The sequence below is a fragment of the Symphodus melops genome (genome assembly GCF_947650265.1).
Source record: "Symphodus melops genome assembly, chromosome: 17".
Taxonomy (NCBI): Eukaryota; Metazoa; Chordata; class Actinopteri; order Labriformes; family Labridae; genus Symphodus; species Symphodus melops.
In genome coordinates this window covers 20,087,152-20,111,613 of record NC_136707.1, presented here as the reverse complement: position 1 = coordinate 20,111,613, position 24,462 = coordinate 20,087,152, and the positions used below count along the sequence as shown (strand labels likewise).

At 41.4% G+C, this 24,462-nt stretch overlaps 1 protein-coding gene across 1 annotated transcript in view; it reads right to left on the bottom strand.

Annotated features, from left to right (window-relative positions):
- The window catches only part of LOC306837650 (nuclear GTPase SLIP-GC-like), a 76,448-nt gene that overhangs the window by 6,909 nt on the left and 45,077 nt on the right, over positions 1 to 24,462 (bottom strand). Inside the window, exons 6-13 of the mRNA XM_079365392.1 lie at positions 8,411 to 8,494; positions 7,733 to 7,826; positions 1,782 to 1,998; positions 1,428 to 1,652; positions 898 to 1,104; positions 548 to 723; positions 269 to 362; positions 97 to 184 (exon numbers count right to left, since the gene is read on the bottom strand). Of these exons, the coding sequence (XP_079221518.1) occupies positions 97 to 184; positions 269 to 362; positions 548 to 723; positions 898 to 1,104; positions 1,428 to 1,652; positions 1,782 to 1,998; positions 7,733 to 7,826; positions 8,411 to 8,494 (1,185 nt within the window). The remainder of the gene's footprint in view (positions 1 to 96; positions 185 to 268; positions 363 to 547; positions 724 to 897; positions 1,105 to 1,427; positions 1,653 to 1,781; positions 1,999 to 7,732; positions 7,827 to 8,410; positions 8,495 to 24,462) is intronic.

Genomic DNA, 24,462 nt, shown 5'->3' with positions numbered 1-24,462 from the left:
ATAAAATACATACATATAGCAAAGATATCCAGAGAAACTTCTCACATGTAACAGAAAAATATTTTATTCACAAAGTCATCCATGGGCTCCACCTACCAGTTTCTTCTGGACTGAGTGTTTTTTTCTTCAGAAACTCTTCGGAGCTCACTGTGAACACTTTGAAACAGTCACCACTGAACTGTGTCTGCACAAATAATCAATACATGAAGGTCAGGATTGCATTTAAAGGAGACCTTTATTTTACATTTTCGGAAATTTCACAACTCACCTGAACCCTCTTTAGTTTCCTGAATCCTTTCATCACTTCATCCTTGGCTCGTATGTTCCTCTTAGATATGGCAGCACGATCACCATCTTCTGAACTGTGTGTAGAGATCAGTATCAGGCAGTACCTCATACATTATAGAAACCCTGAGATTTCAATGTCAAATTACAAACTTACAAAGTATATATGTTCATATGATTTTAAATAAATACAATAAATACATTGCAATAGACGCTCTCCAGTGTCTACCTTCAAATCAATTGTTAAAAAAAAATCACTTACAGATCATCTGAATTTCCAATAACATCAGACTTGGTGCAGATGAAGTGAATCCTCTGACATTGGCCACCATTTCCCATGATGCTGCTGGCACTCTGCAGAATCTCCCATGCTTCTGTCTCTGATGCTGCTCTGTTAATGTCAGTCACAATCCAAACAGTGGAACAGCTTTGAATAACCTAGACGGATAATCCAAGTTAATCGTGAATATCAGGCAATAACAGTACAGAAATGCATTTCAATATAATAAAATAATGTTATTGTAATAAAATAATTTGTAATAAAATAATTTGTAACAAAATAATGTTAAACTTAAGACAACATAATAAAAGTAATGCATTTAAATTACTTACCTTTTTCCACATCTTATCTCTGCCCTTGTTGCGGTCTCCATTTCCAGGAAGATCAACAAGTGTGACATTCTGAAGAAGGTCATTATTTGGCACTCTGACAGTCACACACTTCACCAGAGGCCAAAACCATTTCTTTATGTCTTTAGCCATTCCGTCCTCTGATCTGCTTCTTGTGTATTTCACAAGTCTTTCGGACAGCTCTTTCGCCTGACACATGAAAAACAAGAATAAATGCACAATGAAAAGTACAACAGACGATCTATAAACTTGAAGGTAATAGGACATAAACTTTCTGTCAAGGTAACATTGGATATAGTGCGGTAGACATTTAGGATCAAGTCCATTCTCAGGTACTACATTTTTCTGAACTACCTCAAAATTGAATGTACATGACAGAAATGACTATACGATTTAGATGTGAAACATTATACTGTACATTTAAAAAAAAAAAGCACAATTTTTGTTAAGTAATTTCTTGATATACACTTGTATATGTAAGACTGATACTGTAGATTTATTCTCTTTCTTACTGATTCACAGGTCAAGATTTTCTTCTTTGAATCGACAAATTCTGGAATTTCTCTGAAATGTTTGTCGTTTATGAGATGATCCACAGAAGGGTTTTTTTCCCACTCTTCTCCATACAGCGCTGACATCATTTCAACAGCATGTTCGTAATCATCAGCATCTTCCTCTTTGCCATTTTCATCATTCAGGACAAAAGTCAACAGGAACCACAACTCCTGCTTCAATTCCTAAAACGCAGAGTTGAGTTTACTTGTATAGAATCAAATAAATAGATTCAACACGCACATACACACAGTATATACATTCTTTTTAAAGACTGTGGATTAAAGGATATGTTCATGTTCATCTTATTTTACCTCTTTTGTGATGAATTCAATCTCTGCCTCGTACTTCTGGTTCTGCTTGTTAGCCTCCACCTTAATGATGACTGTGGTACAAGCACTGACACTTCCTGAAGGTAAGAGATCCTTCTCTCCAACGATAGCATTTATTAAAGAGCTTTTTCCAGCCCCTGTTCTTCCAAAGACTCCAACCAGCTCCTTATTTTCTGTCTCCAAGTCGCAGATTTTTTCCCTGGTGTAGAAGAGTTTGATGTTCATTCATATTAAGACGTCTGCCTTCTCACTTTCATGTATGCACCATTGGATCATCTATCAATATAATTACAATGTTATTATGTTACCTTTATTATTATATTATAGGAGCTAGCCTGTATTTATATATATTCTCTTTATATATAGTATACAATATTATTACAATGTTATTATGTTACCTTTATTATTATATTATATCTATACTATACTATCTATATTACATATTACATTATTACAATACACTCTTATATTCTTATAACTATATATCTATACTCCAGTCAAACTGCACTATATTTATTATGCTTATAACTTATTACTATAACTGTCAATACTGTTTACATAACCCTCTGATCACAATGCCACTTTAAATTCTTTCACTGGTCACTTTAACTTTAACATGCCATTCACTGCACAGTATTATTATATCTTTCCATTGCCCTGCTGAGTCCACCGTGCTATAGTCCTCTGTATATATCCCCCCCTTACTACCTGGATTGTATTTATGCTTATGTTGTTACTTTTTTATTCGATTTTGACTTTTGTTTTTGATTCGGCACTGCTGCTGCTGCTGTAACGCCCGAATTTCCCCATTGGGGATCAATAAAGTTATATCCTATCCTATTACAACATAATTGAGCACAATTTAAATATTAATCCTCGTCGCACACATTCACAGTAGGTGAGGCAACAGCAGGAGCAACTTGGTAACTTGACCATGGATGTTTTAACATACGACTGCAGGAGTTAGGAATTGAAAACCCGAACATCTGTTTGAGAGATGACCAACACTACTGCTGATCCACAGCTGCCACATGTGAAGGATGGTAATTTATCTCTTGCTGTAATGTGAATTTCATGCAGGAAGTCAAATGTTTACCAGATGTTTACTCTCAAAGTCAAACAAGTTCTTTTCTTTCCTTCAAAAAAAAAAAAAAAACTCTTGATAGTTTCATCACAAACTGCTGCATATAAAAATCAGCAGCTGCCACCATGTTGTTAATGCTGTCTCAGCCTAACTGTCAGTCAACCTAACAGCAGGCTCAGAGCCAAAACTGAGGCGGGTTTTAAGCCTCCTTACAAAGTGTTACATCAGGCCCACCTGTCAATCATGTCAGCTACACGCCTATCTATGGATAACACATCGTTTTTCAAATCAAATCAGAGCAGTTAGATAAAAATTAACCACCTGTACAGTGTGTGTAAAAACTAATCATACCTATTTCATTTATTTGTACCAGGCTTTAAACATGTTTATTTATGCTGCAAACGTTACTTTTTTGCAAGTCGTGTGTATGTGACCTCCGGTGGTCTTGGAGAAAGCCTCTAGCGAACGAACTGCAGGATTTTACACTTCTGCATTGGCTACATTTTTCTGTACTGCAGGTTGCTGCTTGTTTCAAAACTATGAATAAATATGTTCTATTTGTCAACAAGGAAAACAAATTTACAACAGCAATTAATTATTTTCACTTGTTAAAGCCACACATCACTGTAAAGTGGAGATATGAGAATAGTCTGCACAGGAGAATATAAATAGTACAATAAATTATCGTGTTAAAGGATACAGGTCCTTCTCAAAAAATTAGCATATTGTGATAAAGTTCATTCTTTTCCATAATGTAATGATAAAAATTAAACTTTCAAATATTTTAGATTCATTGCACACTAACTGAAATATGTCAGGTCTTTTATTGTTTTAATACTGATGATTTTGGCATACAGCTCATGAAAACCCAAAATTCCTATCTCAAAAAATTAGCATATCATGAAAAGGTTCTCTAAACGAGCTATTAACGTAATCATCTGAATCAACGAATTAACTCGAAACACCTGCAAAACATTCCTGAGGCTTTTAAAAACTCCCAGCCTGGTTCATTACTCCAAACCGCAATCATGGGTAAGACTGCCGACCTGACTGCTGTCCAGAAGGCCATCATTGACACCCTCAAGCAAGAGGGTAAGACACAGAAAGAAATTTCTGAACGAATAGGTTGTTCCCAGAGTGCTGTATCAAGGCACCTCAGTGGGAAGTCTGTGGGAAGGAAAAAGTGTGGCAGAAAACGCTGCACGACGAGAAGAGGTGACCGGACCCTGAGGAAGATTGTGGAGAAGGGCCAATTCCAGACCTTGGGGGATCTGCGGAAGCAGTGGACTGAGTCTGGAGTAGAAACATCCAGAGCCACCGTGCACAGGCGTGTGCAGGAAATGGGCTACAGGTGCCGCATTCCCCAGGTCAAGCCACTTTTGAACCAGAAACAGCGGCAGAAGCGCCTGACCTGGGCTACAGAGAAGCAGCACTGGACTGTTGCTCAGTGGTCCAAATTACTTTTTTCGGAAAAAAGCAAATTTTGCATGTCATTCGGAAATCAAGGTGCCAGAGTCTGGAGGAAGACTGGGGAGAAGGAAATGCCAAAATGCCTGAAGTCCAGTGTCAAGTAATAATAATAATAATAATAATAATAATCATAAATTTTATTTGTAAGTGCTTTTACAGGAGCTCAAAGGCACTTTACATGTAAAAATCAGTGTACAGTTAAAAACAGTAAAAAACATTAAAAAAACATTAAAAGACAGAGAAACAGGAAGAGAAGAGGGGAAAGAAGAAGTTAAGTACTAAAAGCTAGTTCAAAAAGGTGAGTTTTGAGCATGGATTTGAAAGTTGGGAGGTGTGTGCAGGAACGGATGGGTTTGGGGAGTGAGTTCCAGAGGGAGGGGGCAGCGATGGAGAAGGCTCTGTCTCCCCAGGTTCGGTGCTTGTTCCGTGTAGGTGGGGAGAGGATGTTTCCTTCAGATGAGCGGAGGTCACGGGAGGGGGTGTGGTGATGAAGCATGTCTGTGAGGTAAGGTGGGGCCAGGTTATTTAGTGCTTTGTGTGTGAGGAGGAGGATTTTAAACTGTATGCGGTGAGTGATGCGGAGCCAGTGCAGGTCACGGAGGACGGGGGTGATGTGGTCTCTGGTGCGGGTGTGGGTGAGCAGGCGTGCGGCTGAGTTCTGGATGTATTGCAGTTTATTGAGGAGTTTGGATGGTAAACCATGGAGGATGCTGTTGCAGTAATCAAGTCTGGATGTGATGAATGCATGGATGAGGGTTTCTGCAGCAGGGAAGGTGAGTGAGGGGCGGAGGCGGGCAATGTTTTTGAGGTGGAAGAAGGCGGTCCTGGTGATGTGTTTGATGTGCGGGATGTGGGGTCAATGATGATTATGTCTGATTTGTCGCTGTTGAGTTGAAGATAGTTTGCTTGCATCCATGATTTAATTTCGGTGAGGCAGTTGCTGAGTGTGGAGTGGGTGGTGTTGGAGATGGCTTTGGAGGAGATGTATAGTTGGATGTCATCGGCGTAGCAGTGAAACTGAAGGTTATGTTGACGGATGATCTGGCCAAGGGGGAGGAGGTAAAGAATGAAGAGGAGGGGACCAAGCACCGACCCCTGGGGGACACCTTGTGACAGGGGAGCGGTGGGGGAGGTGCAGTTGTTGATATTAATGAACTGTTGTCTATCAGTGAGGTAGGAGTGAAACCAGGAGAGTGCTGTGCCGGTGATGTGAAGACAGGATTCCAGACGGGAGAGCAGGATGGAGTGGTTGATGGTGTCGAAAGCAGCTGTGAGGTCAAGGAGGATGAGGATGGTGAGGTGTCCGGAGTCAGCTGAGAGGAGGAGGTCGTTGGTGACTTTTAAAAGAGCTGTCTCAGTGCTGTGTTTAGAGCGGAAACCAGACTGGAATGATTCAAAGAGGTTATTGGAGGTGAGGTGGGTTGTGAGTTGAGTGGCGACAGGAAGGGGAGGTTGGAGATGGGGCGGAAGTTGTTTGGGTTTTCTTGATCAAGACCGGGTTTTTTGATGATGGGTGTGATGGCAGCCAGTTTGAGGGTTTGGGGAACAGAGCCGGTGCAGAGGGAGGAGTTAATGATGTTGATGATGAGTGGGGAGATGACAGGAAGGCAGTCCTTGATGAGTTTGGAGGGTATGGGGTCCAGGGTACAGGTGGAGGTTTTTAATCCGGTCATAATGGTTGTAAGTTGTGCAGGTAGTAATGGAGAGAAATGGGTTAGGTGATGGGTAGTGGTGGGCAGTGAGGCAGGTGGTGAAGCAGGGGGAATGCAGGTTGGGAGATGGGAGGGATCATGGAGATGTTGAGGTTGCTGTAGATGGTGTTGATTTTTGATTGGAGGAATGATAAGAAGGATTGGCATTTTTCAGCGGTGAATGATGACGAGATGTTGTCGTGAGGTTTGAGGAGGGAGTTTGTGGTGGAGAACAGTGCCTTGGGGTTGTTGGAGCCAGAGTGGATGAGGTGGGAGTAGTAGGTGGACCGGGCAGCGTTGAGTTCTTCTTTGTATTGTTGAAGGTGATCGGTGTATGCTGAGAGATGAACTGATAGTCCGGTTTTATTGTGGAGTCTTTCGAGTTGCCTTTTCCGGGTCTTCATTTGGCGTGCGGGGGTGAACCAGGGGGCAGAGTGTGTGAAAGAGACAGTTTGGTTTTGACGGGGGCTAACTGATCTAGGCAGGAGGAGAGTGTGTTGTTGTAATAGATAACAAGGTCTGTGGGGTCGTTGGATGGTGGTGGAGGAGAGACGGACAGACAGTGGGTGAGTGAGGCTGAGAGAGCTGAGGGAGAGATGGATTTAAGATTTCTGAAAGTTATGGTCCGGTTTTGTTTAGTGGTGGGGACAGGGATGTCTATGTCCATGGTGATGGCCAGGTGGTCGGAAATGTGCAGGTTGTGGCTGGTTAACTGTAGGATGGTAAGATTGGTGGAGCAGACCAAGTCCAGAAAGTACCCACAGTCAGTGATGGTCTGGGGTGCCATGTCAGCTGCTGGTGTTGGTCCACTGTGTTTTATCAAGGGCAGGGTCAATGCAGCTAGCTATCAGGAGATTTTGAAGCACTTCATGCTTCCATCTGCTGAAAAGCTTTATGGAGATGATTTAATTTTTCAGCACAACCTGGCACCTGCTCACAGTGCCAAAACCACTGGTAAATGGTTTACTGACCATGGTATTACTGTGCTCAATTGGCCTGCCAACTCTCCTGACCTGAACCCCATAGAGCATCTGTGGGATATTGTGAAGAGACAGTTGGGAGAGTCAAGACCCAACACTCTGGATGAGCTTAAGGCCGCTATCGAAGCATCCTGGGCCTCCATAAGACCTCAGCAGTGCCACAGGCTGATTGCCTCCATGCCACGCCGCATTGAAGCAGTCATTTCTGCAAAAGGATTCCCGACTAAGTATTGAGTGCATAACTGAACATAATTATTTGAAGGTTGACTTTTTTTGTATGAAAAACACTTTTCTTTTATTGGTCGAATGAAATACGCTAATTTTTTGAGATAGGGATTTTTGTTTTTTCTTGACTTTTTTTGCCAAAATCATCAATATTAAAACAATATAAGGCTTGAACTACTTCAGTTGTGTGTAATGAATCTAAAATATATGAAAGTCTAATGTTTATCAGTACATTACAGAAAATAATTAACTTTATCACAATATGCAAATTTTTTGAGAAGGACCTGTATATTGTAGCTCTAGAAGATGCAATAAATACAATGTAATACCTTTATCTGCGCTGATGAATGAGTGTGTTCTCTTTTTATGAAACTTTCTGACATGTAACACCATAAAGTGAAAAATTAAGAAGCAACTCCGAAGGCCAGTCACAATTCTCTTTGTGACACATAAGCAAATACTTAAAATTATTTTTTTTCTTACTCTAGAAAAGCATTGAGCTCTGTTTTTTCTCCTTGGAGTATTTTGTTATGAACACGTTCCATGATGGTTCTCACTTCAAGCACCCAGCATTGTTCTGTTGGAGAAATAAAAAGACAAAGAAACACCTGTATTAATTAGGTTCCATGTTAAACAAAACAAGAGGAAAAGGAAAAGTGTGAGATTCTCTTCAGTGTCAATTAAGGATAATTCAGAGAGTACCAACAAAGCAGCAAACATAAGATGGAAAAGGAAGCTAATTCAATATTGAAAAAAACTACAGTAAACATGTTTACTGAATGGTACAAAACAAAATATTTGGCATCCATAGCAAAGCCCAAACACTGTGCCTGACCACACCTCATTTTAAGACTAACATGGGCCTGTTGGTCTTGTTAGTCAGGTTTGTTCATGTACATTTGTTAGTCAAACAGTGTCAGTGCTGGACATGCAAATGAGAACTACACAGAAACTAATATTAATACTTGTGCTGCCCTGTGAGCTGCTCAGGCCCGTAGATTAAGTCATTGTTTGATTTATGAATTAATCTAAGGATTGATATTGTTGCCATGGCATGTTTTTAAGAGACACTTGAGGTTTAACATGAAGTCAGGACACAATAGTATGCTGGTGATTGTGGTGTTCTGGTGGTTGTAATTGTTCTCATTGTAACATAAATACCTGCATATGTGGTGTCCTGTCGTTGTTTCTTTGGTGGTGGTAGACATCCACTGGAATCCTTCTTAACCTCCAACTTTCTTTTTCCTTATTTTTCATTAAAAAAAACAAAATGATCTTTCAATATTAAAACATATAAATAGTAGATATGTTAAAGCAAGACATTTTTGCTCCAAAAACAGATTCACCATAAATCATAAATAAGATACTTTAGACCTTACCTTTATTATTTGTGTTGTCCAAAACCTAAAAGATGAAATATCAGACACATTGAAACAGATATCATCCAAGCTATGATGAGTGTGACTGGAAAATGTGTTTTCTCCTAACCTGAGCAGAATTATCAGTTTCTTCATATTTCTGTTGACAATATCAAGAAAATAATCATTTTAAGAAAAAAAACGTTGTCATATTTTAGCATACAATTTAAATATTTTTGCACGACTGTAATAAATGGCATATACAATGCTAAACCAAGATAAAATGCTTTGTATTCACATTACCTGATGTGTTGCATTTTTCTGAACCTAATGTCAAAGTAAGAATAAAAAACAAACATATTTAGAGAAGACAAATTTGAGAGACGATATTAATTCATTAAAGATTATTACCTTCAAAGTCTTGAGTGCCTTCTTAAATTTTGACCGAGGTCCAATGATCGGGATCAAGTTATTGATGTCATCTTTATCAAGACAGTAAAAACTTTCCTCATCAATGCCTTGATCTGTTATCAGGAAAACAATTCACAAGAATCTTTGCAAAGCAAAACCAAACCATTGTGTAAAATGTTGAAATTCTGTCCGGTACAAGTTGTATTGCGGAGCTATCTTAAATCACATTTTATGTTTCTATTAGCAAATGATTAAATGTTTCAGTATTGGTGGGACATTGTCCGTGACCATCAAAAAGAATGGTAATACTTCACCTTGAAAATTTTCTATCCAATCGCTGAGACCCCATTCAGTTAATGTTCTTTGAACAAAACCATCCATGATCAGAAACAGCAACTGCAAAGTAATCACATAATAATATAAAATATTGTATTACAACTTCACTTCTAACAATAAAACCTTTAGCAGATTTGGTTTCAAAAGCTGCAGTTCACATGCATCCATAAACATTACAAAAACAGGGATCACGAATGGCACTGTAGAAATGAAAATGCATTTAAATTGTAGTAAAAATTTTGATTTCCAATTTAATGAATATTGGAAAGAATCTTCAACCTGAAATTCTAAAAACATTTTAAAAAATCCCAATTCCTCTAAAATCTTTCATTTTGTTTATCTTTTTTATAAAGTTAAGTTTGATGAAAATGACTTATGAAGGACATTTTTAACCCTAACTTTGAAGTTGTAAGTTTTTAAAACAAATGACATCTCTATTCCTTTCTCATCTTATGTAACACTGCTTTACTTACAATTCCTTTGGAGTCTGTAGACGATCCTTAAAGCAAGTCCAGAAATCTCCATAGATGGCTGTATCAATACTCTCAGATGATTAAGTAAAAAAACAAAAACATCTCAAGCAGTCATTAAACCTCCATCACTTCAGTCTTGTCAAATACACAAGAGGTTACGTGACCTGATACTTAAATAACTTTCAGTATGTTCCTCTTCCTGTAAATGGAAGCGATGTTTCATTCAACTTTAAATTCACAATCTCTCTGTCTGCCCCGCCTTCTTGCCATCAGCACTTTTACTTCCACATGAACTTGTTTGTTCACAATCACACTTCACAAGTTGATTTAACATGTTTCTTATTAACTTCAATGATCTCTTCCTTTCACAAAGAAAGTTTAAATAATAATCACAACCTTTTTTCTTTAACCATAATGACCAGTTGAGTTTGCTTTTCTCCTTTGTTGTCAGACACACACAATCAATCATATTTTTCTTACTCCTTTTCCATATTTCTTCTCTGGAGCTGTTGCTGTGTTCTGCAGCTACCAGACAGAAGTGAAGGACAAATGTTGAACGTTTCTATAAATGGACCCAATTTAAAACTTAACTAAAGGTCTGTATTTTAATTAATGTGCTTAATTAATTGCAAAGATAACAGGCATGTGTCAGAGTGAATCATTCAGGTTGTTTTTGATACGTGAAGCTGAAACTCTGAAGAGACAACGGATCATTTTTTCTTTTGTACACAATCATAACATCTAGCAGTGAAAGGGTTAACTGTGGACAGTAGGATTGTTTTATCTGAGTTTTAAAGCTTGTGTGTTTTTATTTATACCTCTATAAACTTGATTAAATGGTAGATGTAGTGTTTAAAGTCCAAAGTGATTTGGGCTGGGAGGTTCTTCTCATTGACTTTAATGAAACATTTGAAAGGCTTGTGCAGTCAACAATTAACTTATATCCACCAGCTGTATGTAAATGTAACTCATAGACAGGTTTTATAGGAGTGTCTTTGTTGCTGTAACGTAGATCTGTTATGATGAACCACACCTGTATTATATGTTCACAAAGCAGACCAACAGTTTCTGCCTCAGTGCAGTTCTTACTGCAAAACAGCTCTTGTATAAAACAAAAAAAAAAACAAGAGCAACAACCACTCTGATGTGTGTACTCAATTATTTATCGTCATGAATTAAAAAAATATAGTGCTTGACATGTGCGAGTACCATTTATTAATTTCTGGTTCAAAGTATCAACAGCAGTTAACTCACTAAACAACACACCCAAAAGTTAAACTCAGGATAAAAGATTGTTCCAACAAAACATAAGGCAAATAAGATGAGCCACCTTCTACACAGGTTTACTGCTGTAGGTTTGTGTGTGGTTACCTGATGTCAGGAAACTGTAATATTACAAAGTTAAAAAGAAAATGCTTCGACTTCATGAGAAACAAACACTAAGTATGCAGAGAAGGTTATTTTTAAGAGTCTGAAATCTGCTAGTTGATTTTTGTTCGGAAACTCTATTGGAACTCCAATTTGTCAGAACACAAACTGATGTCAGGGAAACATTAAGTTACTTTAATATGATGGACAAAAAGTGCAAACACTCTGTAAAGGACAAAACAGGCAGCAAAATCAGTAGACATGCAACTTGAAAAAAAAAGGTTTGAAAACAAATATAATGGAGACGTGGAGCTGCAAAAGGAATGAACATGCTGCATATAATGAATACGTTAATCATAAACATTCAGCAAATACAAATGACCAAGAGTCAAAAACACACAAACAGTAAACAAATGACAGAAAAAAGTTGCTTATTTAGTCTTCACAGCAGATAGGGGGCGCTACTTAAAGTTTACACGAGTGAAATGTTTTTTTACAAAGGACATCATTAACAGAGATGGTTGGAAGGTTTTGAGATGGCTGGTGGAAGAAACAGACCCCCAACCTCTGGGACTGATGAAACAACGAACAAACCAAAGTTAGGAGGTACGTTCCGGTTCCCTTATAAAGCAATCTCCTCAGACCTCTGCCGAACCGGAAGTAGTTCCAGACCCGCCATGTTGAGGATCGTGAACGGAGGAGAGAGGATCGAGGAGACACGAGAGCCGACTTCACGGATTTACAACACATTTGGTTGAATTGAAATGTTTTGGCAGCTGCAGCACTTTTATACCAAATTCACAATAAAGACAAATAACATTTACAATTGATTGAGTTTTATTGCATGATGCACCATAATGAATTCATTATCAAGACTTTAAAACACAACAAACATTGTACAGTACAGTTAAAATCAGGAAACCAGAAAAGTTTGTCTGGAAAATAAAATGAACTTGAATATTTTTTATAATCACAAAGTTAAAAGTTTCTTTTGCACTAAAAAGTGTTCTGTCCTTAACTATTACTAGAAAAAAGAAAGATCATCCCTTGAAACCACTGAAATCTAAATTCTTTGATTTTGCTTGAATATTTAATAAGAAACTGTAATAATCAATGAAACAACAGGGTTTAAATCAAATCATCCACTTCCAGATTCATAAAATAAAAACACAAAATTGTTTTCACATTTTTTAGAGTATAAAAAAGCTATTAAATAAGTTGATGTCTTGCTGAAAAGAGGTCGGTTACAGTTCTGTCTCGCCTCATGTACAGAGGTTATATTCCTCAGCAGAGGCTGTGGGGACTGAATCTGACTCGGCCCTCTGCTGCATGTCATCCTCTAACTCTCTCCTCCTGTTTCCTGTCTCTCTTAGCTGTCCTTTCTAATAAAGGCAAAAAGGTGAAAAAAGAAACATGAAAAACATATCATCCCCGATCCCACCAAAACCCCATCACTATTTCTGGCCTGAGGCCCACAATCAATCAAAAGGAAAACTGTCCGATCACTACTCTAAAATATCTATGTATGAAACTCACATCAAAAAAACTCAAACACGAAAACACATCACTCAAAGACAGCAGAAATAAACATCTGATGAAAAGGTTGAGACCAGATCCAGAAGCCTTGTTTTACTTCTCCATGTTCTCAGTGGGACCCTCAGTAGTTAAACAGGCCTCAGCTGTTTCCCTGCATCCAGTAAACCTGAAATGCAATCCAACTTTATTTGTTCAGCACTTTAAAACCACCACAAATGACCAGAGTGCTGTACAGTAAAATAAAATACATAACAGCTCACATGAGATTAAAAAAAAGTTCATACAAAATAAATTAAAAGGCATAAAACCTGAGTCAAGGTACGCAGTAAAAGAAATAATGATCCCCTCTGAAATATCCATAAGAGAGTTAAAAAGGACGCTTGTGAGATTCTACTGATGACTTTCATGTTACCATTTCATTGTCTACCAGAATGTTAACTTTTAATCAGGAGTTTTACTTAAACTTACCTGTGCAGCTGACGGGCCGGGTTGATCAGCACTGGTGTGAATAGAAGCATTGTTAGCAAATGCTACAAAAATAAGTGAAGTAATTTTTACAGTTTAAAATCAGATCATTATCTACTTTTAAACATGTTTTACCTTACTAGTGATGTTTCTTTATGTGGGATTTTCTTCAGGTCTTTATAGTATTTTGTCACCGTCTCAAGCTCCTCTTTGACATCTAAATAACAAAAAATTAAACTTCAACCTTGAAAAAAATTTCTTTAAATGTTGGTGTGCACTTCCTGTGTTAAAGCAACAACATGTCAGTTTGGTGCCCTTTAGCACCCACTGGAAGTCGAATGCCCTTTTCATGAACCTTGGCCAACTCCTAAAGTTACATACTGCAGAAAACAGGCGATCGGGTTGCTAAAGAGATGGCGGATAAATGTTCCTCCATGTTGGAACTTTCTCTATTGTATCAACCTGTGAAACAACTGTTTAAAGGTGGAAAAGATGCACATAATGTTCCTGTACCTTCATCTCGATAGATAGATAGATAGATAGATAGATAGATAGATAGATAGATAGATAGATAGATAGATAGATAGATAGATAGATAGATAGATAGATAGATAGATACTTTATTGATCCCGAGGGAAATTCAAGATACCATCAGTGCTATAACAATGACAGGATATGTCCATATAATCTGGGATTACTTGTGAAATATTATAATATAAATAATATACTGGTGGTTTGATCACTTGTTCACATTCACTTACCTGGAACTGATTGATCATCTGTATTGATCGTTTGGCTCATGGACCTCAGCATTGTTAGCATCAGTGTCTTCTGGATGTCCTCCTGAATATGATTTTAAATATTTACATTTTACAGTTATAACCAACATACCTTTTTTAGGATTTACTGGATGATACATGAAATAACATAAAGAAAAAAAGTCTACACAGACCAAAAGCTTTTGTGTTTGTCTTAATTTTTAACAAGAACCTGCATGTTTGTATAACTGCAGTCAAACGAAGTTTCTTAGGATTGATGCACATTCCACTTAAATGAAAAAAAAACCTTGATGTGAATATTCATATAGAATCATAAATCAAGATTAAGATGTGCTACACTATTTGTTTTACTTTATAACACTCATAAAAGGTATTATATGGTGAATTATGAAATATGACAAACCATTAGTTTTGCCAGATTTAACAACATTGTATTTTTAGCATCCTCAAACATGTCGACCTTGGCACGAACATGCTGCTCAATGATGTCCCTCATGGCATTCAGAGAGCCTTTGCCTTTACATTGTTGTGCATCTACAGAAAAACAGAAAATGGTCATAAATGCACATTAATGACATTTATTTGTTTGGTGTAAAGTTTCATTTGACCAGATCTTTTGTCTTACCATCATAACACTTCTGCATGTGTTCCTCGATTGATGTCGTCAGGCTGTTGTAGATTTCTTTCTTACGCTCTCGGATGGTTTTATCGAGTTTTGCTTTTATTTTTTCTTCCTACAACAGAAGATAAAAAAACATTTAAAGAAAAAACATGCACATCTGCAATGCTAACATGTACCTTATTGGTGGTGTTCTACATACAAAACAAAAATAATTTTATTTGGCTTCTTTCTTAAATGTTGTCTTTGTTCAATATGTCAATCAGGAACGTGTTTCAGTTGATTTGCTCACCTCGTTGTTGAGTCAAGTCAAGCACATTTATTTATAAAGCACATTGAAAAACAGTCACAGCTGACCAAATTGCTGTAAAATGCATTAAAGAAACACTTTACAGAGCATCAGAATATCCACAAAAACCCAAAAGAAAATATGATAGTATAAATAGAAGAGATAATGAGAGCAACAACTGAAACCTGAAAGAACCGCCTATTCAGGATCAGAAGACAAACACGCCAACATATAAAACTACGTCTAGAGAGGGGGCTCAAAAGAGTCAGTAGAGGATGTAGACCTCATGGGAAGAGTGAGTCTGTTCCACAGTTTAGGGGCTGTCTGATGATCTAAGGGGGCTCCATGAGGAGTATGGCCTGAGGAGGTCAGTAATGTATTGGGGGGCTATGCCATTCAGGACTTTAAAAACAAACAAAGTAATCTGAAAATCGATTCTGAATTGTATTTGGAGCCAGTGAAGGGACACTAACAGGACTGATGTGCTCCCTCTTGAGTTGGGTCTCCTTTACCTTGATAATAAGAGTGGTGGGTTGAAGATTAAAACAGCCTTAGAATTCCTCGTGTATGTTCAGTTGAAGAGGATCTCACAGTTGAAGTTTAAGTTCTCCTAATCAATATACTATACTACGGTAAGAAATCCATGCGGCTCGGTCGGTAATTGATCCTCAACTCCCTGAATCCCTTCTAACCCTCCCAAGACAACAGCTCTCTCTCTTAAAGTGACAGTAATCTACCTCACTGCTCTTGAGAGAAGATACCTCATTAAAATCCATATGAATTGAATCAAATTATTTTGAATTGACTCTTAAGTGAACTTATAAAATGAAATCCCATAAATAAAAGACAAAGGTATGGCAAAAGACAAAAAAGACCAAAATTACTGACTGCTTCTTAGTTATTTTAACACGTATGAATGCAACTTGGCTCCCACAATAAGCTTAAAACAAAACTATTAGATGAGACGTTTCCATCACTGTCTCTTACCTCTGTCCTGAGAAATTCCAGTTGCAGCTGCACACCTTTGTGCTTTTTGTACTTTTCAACCAGAGTCTTTGTGCCGAGTGAAAAGGAACTGATGGCCCCGTTGAATGGATCACATGTTGATTCATTTCTGAAACATTAACATTATTATTATTATCATTATTGTTATAGTTGTATTTTTTAAAGAGGTATTGTCTAGACCTAGTTTAATAACTTCTTACGGGAAGGTCTTTCTAAATTCCTCATCGATGCTCTCCATCAGCTTTGAAGCTAATCTCTCATTTAGGTTTTGTGGTTTCCCTTTTTTAGGTTTGGAGACGCCATTGTTTCCGACGATGGACTTCAATCTACTGTGAAAAGCACTTCCTTTTACTCTTTTCTGAAACAAATAAAAACAAAGACAAACATTCAATGATTAACTTTTAAATATCAAGGGACAAATCAATGGTTTGCATAAAGGAACAAAATATTCAAATACATACGGGATATAAGAAGGACTTCAAGACACTTTCCCTTGAGCTATTGGATTTTTCAACACCCTCCTCGAGGCACGTCATAAAAGTCCTATAGGACTTTAATATAAGCTCATAGAGATTCTCTAATGCACATTTCAAGTTTTCTTCAAGCCCTATGCACACCTTTGCTTTAACGTCAGCCTGTAATCAAAGAGAAAACATTTAATGTTCATACAATTAAACTATATACTGTATGTTAATCATAACGTAATGTGTCTATGTTAGAAGAAATATCCAGCACAGTGTTTTTACCACTTAGAAACAACAAATAACGTAGTATCAGACCTAAAATACTCTATTATACCAGATTATGTTGTTCTAAAGCATCTTTTATTGGATCATCTATAAAAAAACATAAATTTTCTTGAGATAACTCCTCAGGTTACTCCTGAAGGTAGAGCATCAAGGAAGAATGATTGAATTACACTGAGACTTCTATGGACATCTGGCTCTAAGCTGCGTAGTTAAATCCAGATGTGACCTGATCAGGATTTACATAAACTTTTGGTACAAGAAACATACTGTATGTGACTCTTAAAGAAAGTAAAGTTTACGATGTAAAATAAAGAGCACACACAAGTCATCACAGACTCACTACTTAAAGGACTACATTTAGTTTGACATGACATTGTATTTGTTGAATTACAGTCTATGTTTCTCCCCCCTGAACTGCTACCTTACCGTGGTGGGGGAGTTTGAGCACTCGAATGACCCTAGGAGCTATGTTGTCAGGGGCTTTGAGCCCCCAGCAGGGTCACCCAAGGCAAACAGGTCCTAGGCGACGAGTCAGACTAAATGCAGTTCATAAAAACCCCTATGAAGAAAAACATGAATAGGACCGTGACGTCGCCCGGCATGGCGGAGCCGGGGCCCCACCCTTGAGCCAGGCCTGGGATCGGGGCCCGCAGGAGAGCGCCTGGTGGCCGGCCGGGTTCAGCCCGAAAGGACGATGCGGGCCCGTCCTCCTGTGGACCCACCATCCACAGAGGAAGCCGAAGGGGTCGGGTGCAGTGTGGATCGGGCGGCAGTCGACGGCGGGGGCCTCTGCGACCCGATCCCCGGACGCAGCTTCTGGCGTTTGGGACGTGGAACGTCACCTCACTGGGGGGGAAGGAGCCTGAGCTTGTGCAGGAGGTTGAGAGGTACCGGCTAGATATAGTCGGGCTCACCTCCACGCACTGCTTGGGCTCTGGAACCCAGCTCCTTGAGAGGGGCTGGACTCTCTACTTCTCTGGAGTTGCCCGCGGTGAGAGGCGGCGGGCTGGTGTGGGCTTGCTCATAGCCCCACAGCTCAGCCGCCAGGTGTTGGAGTTCACCCCGGTGAACGAGAGGGTCGTGTCCCTACGCCTCCGGGTAGGGGACAGGTCTCTGACAGTCGTTTCGGCCTACGGCCCGAACGGCAGTGTGGAGTACCCGGCCTTCTTGGAGTCCCTGGGAGGGGTGCTGGACAGTGCTCCGACTGGGGACTCCATTGTTCTACTGGGGGACTTCAATGCTCACGTGGGCAGCGACAGTGAGATCTGGAGTGGGGTGATTGGGAGGAACGGCCTCCCTGATCTGAACCTGAGTGGTGTTCTGTTATTGGACTTCTGTGCTAGTCACAGTCTGTCTATAACAAACACCATGTTCGAGCACAGGGATGTTCATAAGAGCACGTGGCACCAGGACTCCCTAGGCCGGAGGTCGATGATAGACTTTGTGGTCGTGTCATCTTCGGCCGTGTGTCTCGGACACTCGGGTGAAGAGAGGGGCTGAGCTGTCAACTGATCACCACCTGGTGGTGAGTTGGATGCGCTGGCAGGGGAGGAAGCCAGTCAGACTCGGCAGGCCCAAACGTGTAGTGAGGGTCTGCTGGGAAGGTCTGGCTGAACCCTCTGTTAGCGAGGTCTTCAACTCCCACCTCCGGACGAGCTTTTCACAGATCCCGGGGGAGGCTGGGTGCATTGAGTCCGAGTGGACCATGTTCTCCACCTCCATTGTCAAAGCAGCTGCTCTGAGCTGTGGTCGCAGGGTCTCTGGTGCCTGTCGTGGCGGCAATCCCCGAACCCGGTGGTGGACACCGGAAGTAAGGGAGGCCGTCAAGCTGAAGAAGGAGTCCTATCGGGCGTTGGTAGCGCATAGGACTCCTGAGGCAGCTGACGGGTACCGTCAGGCCAGGCGTTCTGCAGCCCGGGCAGTCGTGGAGGCAAAAACTCGGGCCTGGGAGGAGTTCGGGGAGGCCATGGAGGAGGACTTCCGGTCGGCCTCGAGGAAATTCTGGCAAACCGTCCGTCGCCTCAGGAGGGGGAAGCAGTGCTTCACCAACACTGTTTACAGTGGAGGTGGGGAGCTGCTGACCTCAACTGGGGATGTAGTCGGACGGTGGAAGGAATACTTCGAGGATCTCCTCAATCCCACCTTCACGTCTTCCACTGAGGAAGCAGAAGCTGAGTGCTCAGAGGTGGATTCGTCCATCACCCAAGCCGAAATCACCGAGGTAGTTGGCAAGCTCCTTGGTGGCAAGGCGCCGGGGGTGGATGAGATTCGCCCTGAGTATCTTAAGTCTCTGGATTTGCAGGGGCTGTCATGGTTGACACGTCTCTGTAACATCGCGTGGAGGTTGGGGACAGTGCCTCTGGACTGGCAGACCGGGGTGGTGGTCCCTCTTTTCAAGAAGGGGGACCGGAGGGTGTGTTCCAACTACCGGGGAATCACACTCCTCAGCCTCCCTGGGAAAGTCTATTCCAGGGTACTGGAGAGGAGGTTCCGGCTGTTAGTCGAACCTCGGATCCAAGAGGAACAATGCGGTTTTCGTCCTGGCCGTGGAACACTGGACCAGCTCTACACTCTCCAGCGGGTGCTCGAGGGTTCATGGGAGTTTGCCCAACCAGTCCACATGTGCTTTGTGGATTTGGAGAAGGCCTTCGACCGTGTCCCTCGCGGCGCCCTCTGGGGGGTGCTCCGTGAGTATGGGGTTTGGGGCCCTTTGCTAAGGGCGGTCCGGTCCTTGTACGACCGGAGCAGGAGTATGGTTCGCATTGCCGGTATTAAGTCGGACCTGTTCCCAGTGCGCGTTGGCCTCCGGCAGGGCTGCCCTTTGTCACCGGTTCTGTTCATTACTTTTATGGACAGAATTTCTAGGCGCAGTCAGGGGCCGGAGGGGGTCCGGTTCGGGGACCACAGGATCTCGTCTCTGCTTTTTGCAGATGATGTGGTCTTGTTGGCTCCATCGAACCCGGACCTTCAGTGCGCACTGGGGCGGTTCGCTACCGAGTGTGAGGCGGCTGGGATGTGGATCAGCACCTCTAAATCTGAGGCCATGGTTCTCGACCGGAAAAAGGTGGTTTGCCCCCTTCGGGTCGGTGGGGAGTCCTTGCCCCAGGTGGAGGAGTTTAAGTATCTCGGGGTCTTGTTCACGAGTGGGGGGAAGATGGAGCGTGAGATCGACAGACGGATCGGTGCGGCTTCTGCAGTCATGCGGTCGCTGTATCGGTCCGTCGTGGTGAAGAAGGAGCTAAGCCGAAAGGCGAAGCTCTCGATTTACCGGTCGATCTTCGTTCCTACCCTCACCTATGGTCATGAGCTTTGGGTCATGACCGAAAGAACGAGATCTCGGATACAAGCGGCCGAAATGGGCTTCCTCCGTAGGGTGGCTGGGCGCACCCTTAGAGATAGGGTGAGGAGCTCGGTCACCAGGGAGGAGCTCGGAGTAGAGCCGTTACTCCTCCACATCGAGAGGAGTCAATTGAGGTGGTTTGGGCATCTGGTCCGGATGCCCCCTGGATGCCTCCCTAGGGAGGTGTTCCGGGCATGTCCCTCCGGGAGGAGGCCTCGGGGTAGACCCAGGACACGCTGGAGAGACTATGTCTCTCGGCTGGCTTGGGAACGCCTTGGGGTCCCACCGGAAGAGCTGGAGGAGGTGTCTGGGGTGAGGGAAGTCTGGGTGTCTCTGCTTAGACTGCTGCCCCCGCGACCCGGCCCCGGATAAGCGGTAGAAAATGGATGGATGGATGGACAGTCTATGTTTTCTTATTAAGCCACCATAGACATCAAATGTGGCGACTGCAGTCTAAGTAGTAAATGATATGATTTATCAGACCAATGATTGTATTTCATTCAAACAAGGTTTTAAACTGTGTCTTGAAGGAGAAAAGTCAACAGTCAAGATGGTTATTTGAGATGGAAGTAAGCAACAACCTCTGATGCATTTATATAATATAATCTATGAGTGAACCTATGAACTGACATATACTTGCTGAGGACCTTTTTTTGCATCTGCTAGTATCTGTTTGTAACATCTTATTGTTGTCCAATAACATTTAATTCAGTCGACAACTTGCAGTGTCTTTGCAGCCGTGTTGCTCTTTTAGTACCATCTGTTTTTGCTTTGTGAAGTTTACACTCCTACTAGCTGCAGTGCGGTAGTTCAGCTCTCAGGGAAAGTTGAGGTGTAAGACCCTCGTCCCTCGAGTCGTGCTTCCCACCTTCTCTGTTTATTAACTTTAGTAACTGTTTATTACTGTTGATTTGAATGCACCATCATATATAAACTTTATTCCAGGCTCTAAGCCCAATAGGAAGACATACAGTATATTAAAAAACAGTTACATAAACATATACACAACAACAAAAAAAAACCTTTTTCACAAGAGTCTTAAAAGGCACTCATACCAATGCTTCCATAGATGTGATTGATATTGGACCGAGCTATACCTGGGCCTTGTGAGCCTCAGAATAATCCAGTTTTGTGACTCATCAAGTCGACACATGAACTTAAACATCAGGTTCCTCAAGAGGGCCTGTAAACAGCATAATCTCAATTCACAAAAAAGCTTACTAGCATTGCTGCTCCTGGGCTTCTTCAGCAGTGTCCTCAAACAATCATTGTATGCTACTTGCAGTTTGCGCATGGTCTCCTTTTTTGTAATGGGGCTGCATACATAGGGGTGCAGTAAACACGAAACAAGTTCACTTTTACATCATCAGAGCAGTAATGGAATTTCCTTACTAACATGTTCGCTTGGACCTACAACATTCGTCTTTGCCTGTACATGTCAACATCAACTTCCATCTTGTCAGTAATGATGTGCCCAAGATATTTTGTACAGTTGGATACACAGATGCATTGCCCTGACAGGTAAAACATTGGGAAGTGCAGCTTCTGATCCTCCATAGTCCTACAAACCAATGCAACACTCTTTTTTGCATTGTACTGAACATCAAACTCATCCCCATACTTTCAGCATATATCCAACAACTGCTGGAACCCTACAATGCTGGGGGACATAATAACTACATTTTCTGCGTACATCAGGTGGTTTAACAGAGTGATCCCTATTAGACAACCAGTCTTACACTTCCCCAGCTGCTTTGAAGGATTGTCCATGTTGTATGCATCAATAAACCCAAAAACATTGTAGAGCCCTGTCTTCTGTAGGATTCAACAGCTTCTTTCAAGGTATAGATACATAGATCAGTACTATGCAGTGACTTAAAACCAAATTGATTTTCTGTGGTGTAAATGAGCCCATTCAGTCTGTCTAGGAGCAACTTTTCCAGCACCATTGAAAGAGTGCTAGCTAGAGCAATGGGTCGCTCGTTGTCAAGACTCCCTATTTTCCCTGCCTTGTTCTTAATGACAGGCACGAAAGTGAGGGTCAACATGGTGTCTGGCAGTATACCGTGTGTCATCAGCCCTGTGAGGCAAATAGATAGAAGTGATGCCACTCTGGGGCTTGCTAACTTAAGATGTTCATTTGCCAAGCAAATTTTCAGCCATAGAGTGAGCCCTTAAGGCTTTCTCATGCTTCCAAACAAAGCGCACTGCATATTTATGTTTAGCACTGGTAAGCTTTTTATGCTCTAACTCTGGCCCCTGTCTGGGTCTACCAGCTATAACCCAGGCCCTATGAGCCATCTTAGCAGCTTCTTGGTGGTCAACTTCATACTTGTTGAAGTATCGACAAGACCAAGGAGGTTGTTGTCGACTTCCGGAGGGCCCCCACTCCCAAACCCCCACTGATCATCGACGGTGCTGTTGTGGAGAGAGTGAGCAGCACCAAGTTCATGGGGGTCCATATCAGTGAGGATCTCTCCTGGACAGCCAAAACCACATCACTGGCCAAGAAGTCCCAGCAGCGCCTCTACTTCCTCCGTAAGCTGAAGAGAGCACGAGCACCCATCATGTGCTCCTTCTACAGAGGCAACATCGAGAGCATCCTGACCAGCTGCATCACTGTGTGGCTGGGGAGCTGCACTGCTGCCAACCACAAGACCCTGCAGCGCACAGTGAAGGCAGCTGAACGGATCATCGGTGTCCCGCTCCCCTCTCTTCTGGACTTCTACGGCACACGCCTCCCCCGCAAAGCAACCCGCATTGTGAGTGACCCCACCCACCATTCACACAGCCTCTTCAGCCTCCTGCCATCGGGGAGACGGTACCGCAGCCTGCGGGCCGGCTCTACCAGACTGAGAAACAGCTTCTTCCACCAAGCTGTCAGGAAGGTGAACGCCCTCCCCTCCCTTCCCTCCCCTCTGCCCCCATGAACACTGAACATTGGAACCTCCTCCTGTTTGAACATTGAAACAGAACCCTGGACATTTATTGCACACCTGCAAAAGTTTCACTTTTCTTCTAATCTTGTTTTGTACTCCATTTTATTTAACTTTGTACTTTTTGCACATTTAGGTTTTATAAATGTAAATATTATTTATCTTATTTACCTTATTTTACCTTGTTTTATTTTATTTACCGTACCTTTTTTATCTACACTGCACCGTGGGGAGGGGGGAAACGTAATTTCGATTTTACTGTATGTCTAACATATTTTGCAATTGACAATAAAGAAAACCTTGAACCTTGAACCTTGTTCCAGTCAGGCTTGGTATTATTAGCCTTTCTGGGGTGAGTGTGTAGAGGGCGACTGGCATCATGTAGAGTACTCATTACAGTGAGTGATATCACCAGAATTAATATTTGAACATAAAATAGCACCCATGGGTAGCTCCACTTCCCTTAGGAGAGTATCTGTCCTCCCACAATAATACAATACATCCTCTCTAGATAGTTTATCCCAACACACTTTGACCATGTTGGCACAATCTTCTGTCAAACTACTGCAGTCAGGCAAGTTATCGACATTCATCCTCATAGAGACAGGTAAGTGATCAGTTGTAGTCAACTCATAGACAATTTCAACCTTTTCTAGGCTTTCATGAGCATCAGCTGTACAGATTACATGATCAAGCCAAGATGTTGTGTTCCATGCTTCACTGATGTAAGTATAACTACTGACAGGCAGGAAATTCATACTGGAAAGAACCAGTTTACTATCATGACAGAACTGCAACAAGTGCTGACCAAAGAAAGATTTGTTATCAGAGATGTCTGCATTTAAATCACCCATCACAGAAATATTTGCATTTGTACATTCCCTCATATAGGTGTTCAAAAAGGCCAATCTATTCATATATTCATCTTCATTTTTGTAGCAGTCATATGGGGTATAAACATTTAAAATAATAAAAACATTCATATAATACACAACTTTAATTGCAATGCACCAGTCTACCTCAAATGTGGTAACACTGATCATTGCATCATATTTCTTGCGCCACAAAATGGCCACACCTCCAGGTATTCTCCCACGCACCATTTTGGTGCTCAAATTCATTGTGGATTCTCCTACTCCATGAAAATCACTGTGGACAGAATTAAGTTTATCAACATCCTGTTTGGCTAAAAATGTCTCTTGCAGGCAGAGAATGTCTGTGGTCTCCGAGTAGTCAACCACAATCCGATGTGCTCTGTCCCCAGCACTCTGTCCTCACGAGTTGTATGACACCACTCTGACCACCATCACTGCTGCTATACTAGGCATCAGGTACACCTGATCCCATTGCAGGCATGTTCATCACTGATATTTGCACCGCAGTAGATTTTGGTTTTCGTGCCTCATAGAATCGCCGCACGAAAGTGCCTTTAAGCCACAGCTCTGGGTTATACATTTTGTCTACTTCTTTGCATCATGAAATCATTGTGCAAAAAAGATGTAAAAAGTATTGCTGCCAGCCTGGTCAGCATTACTGTTTCATAGCACAG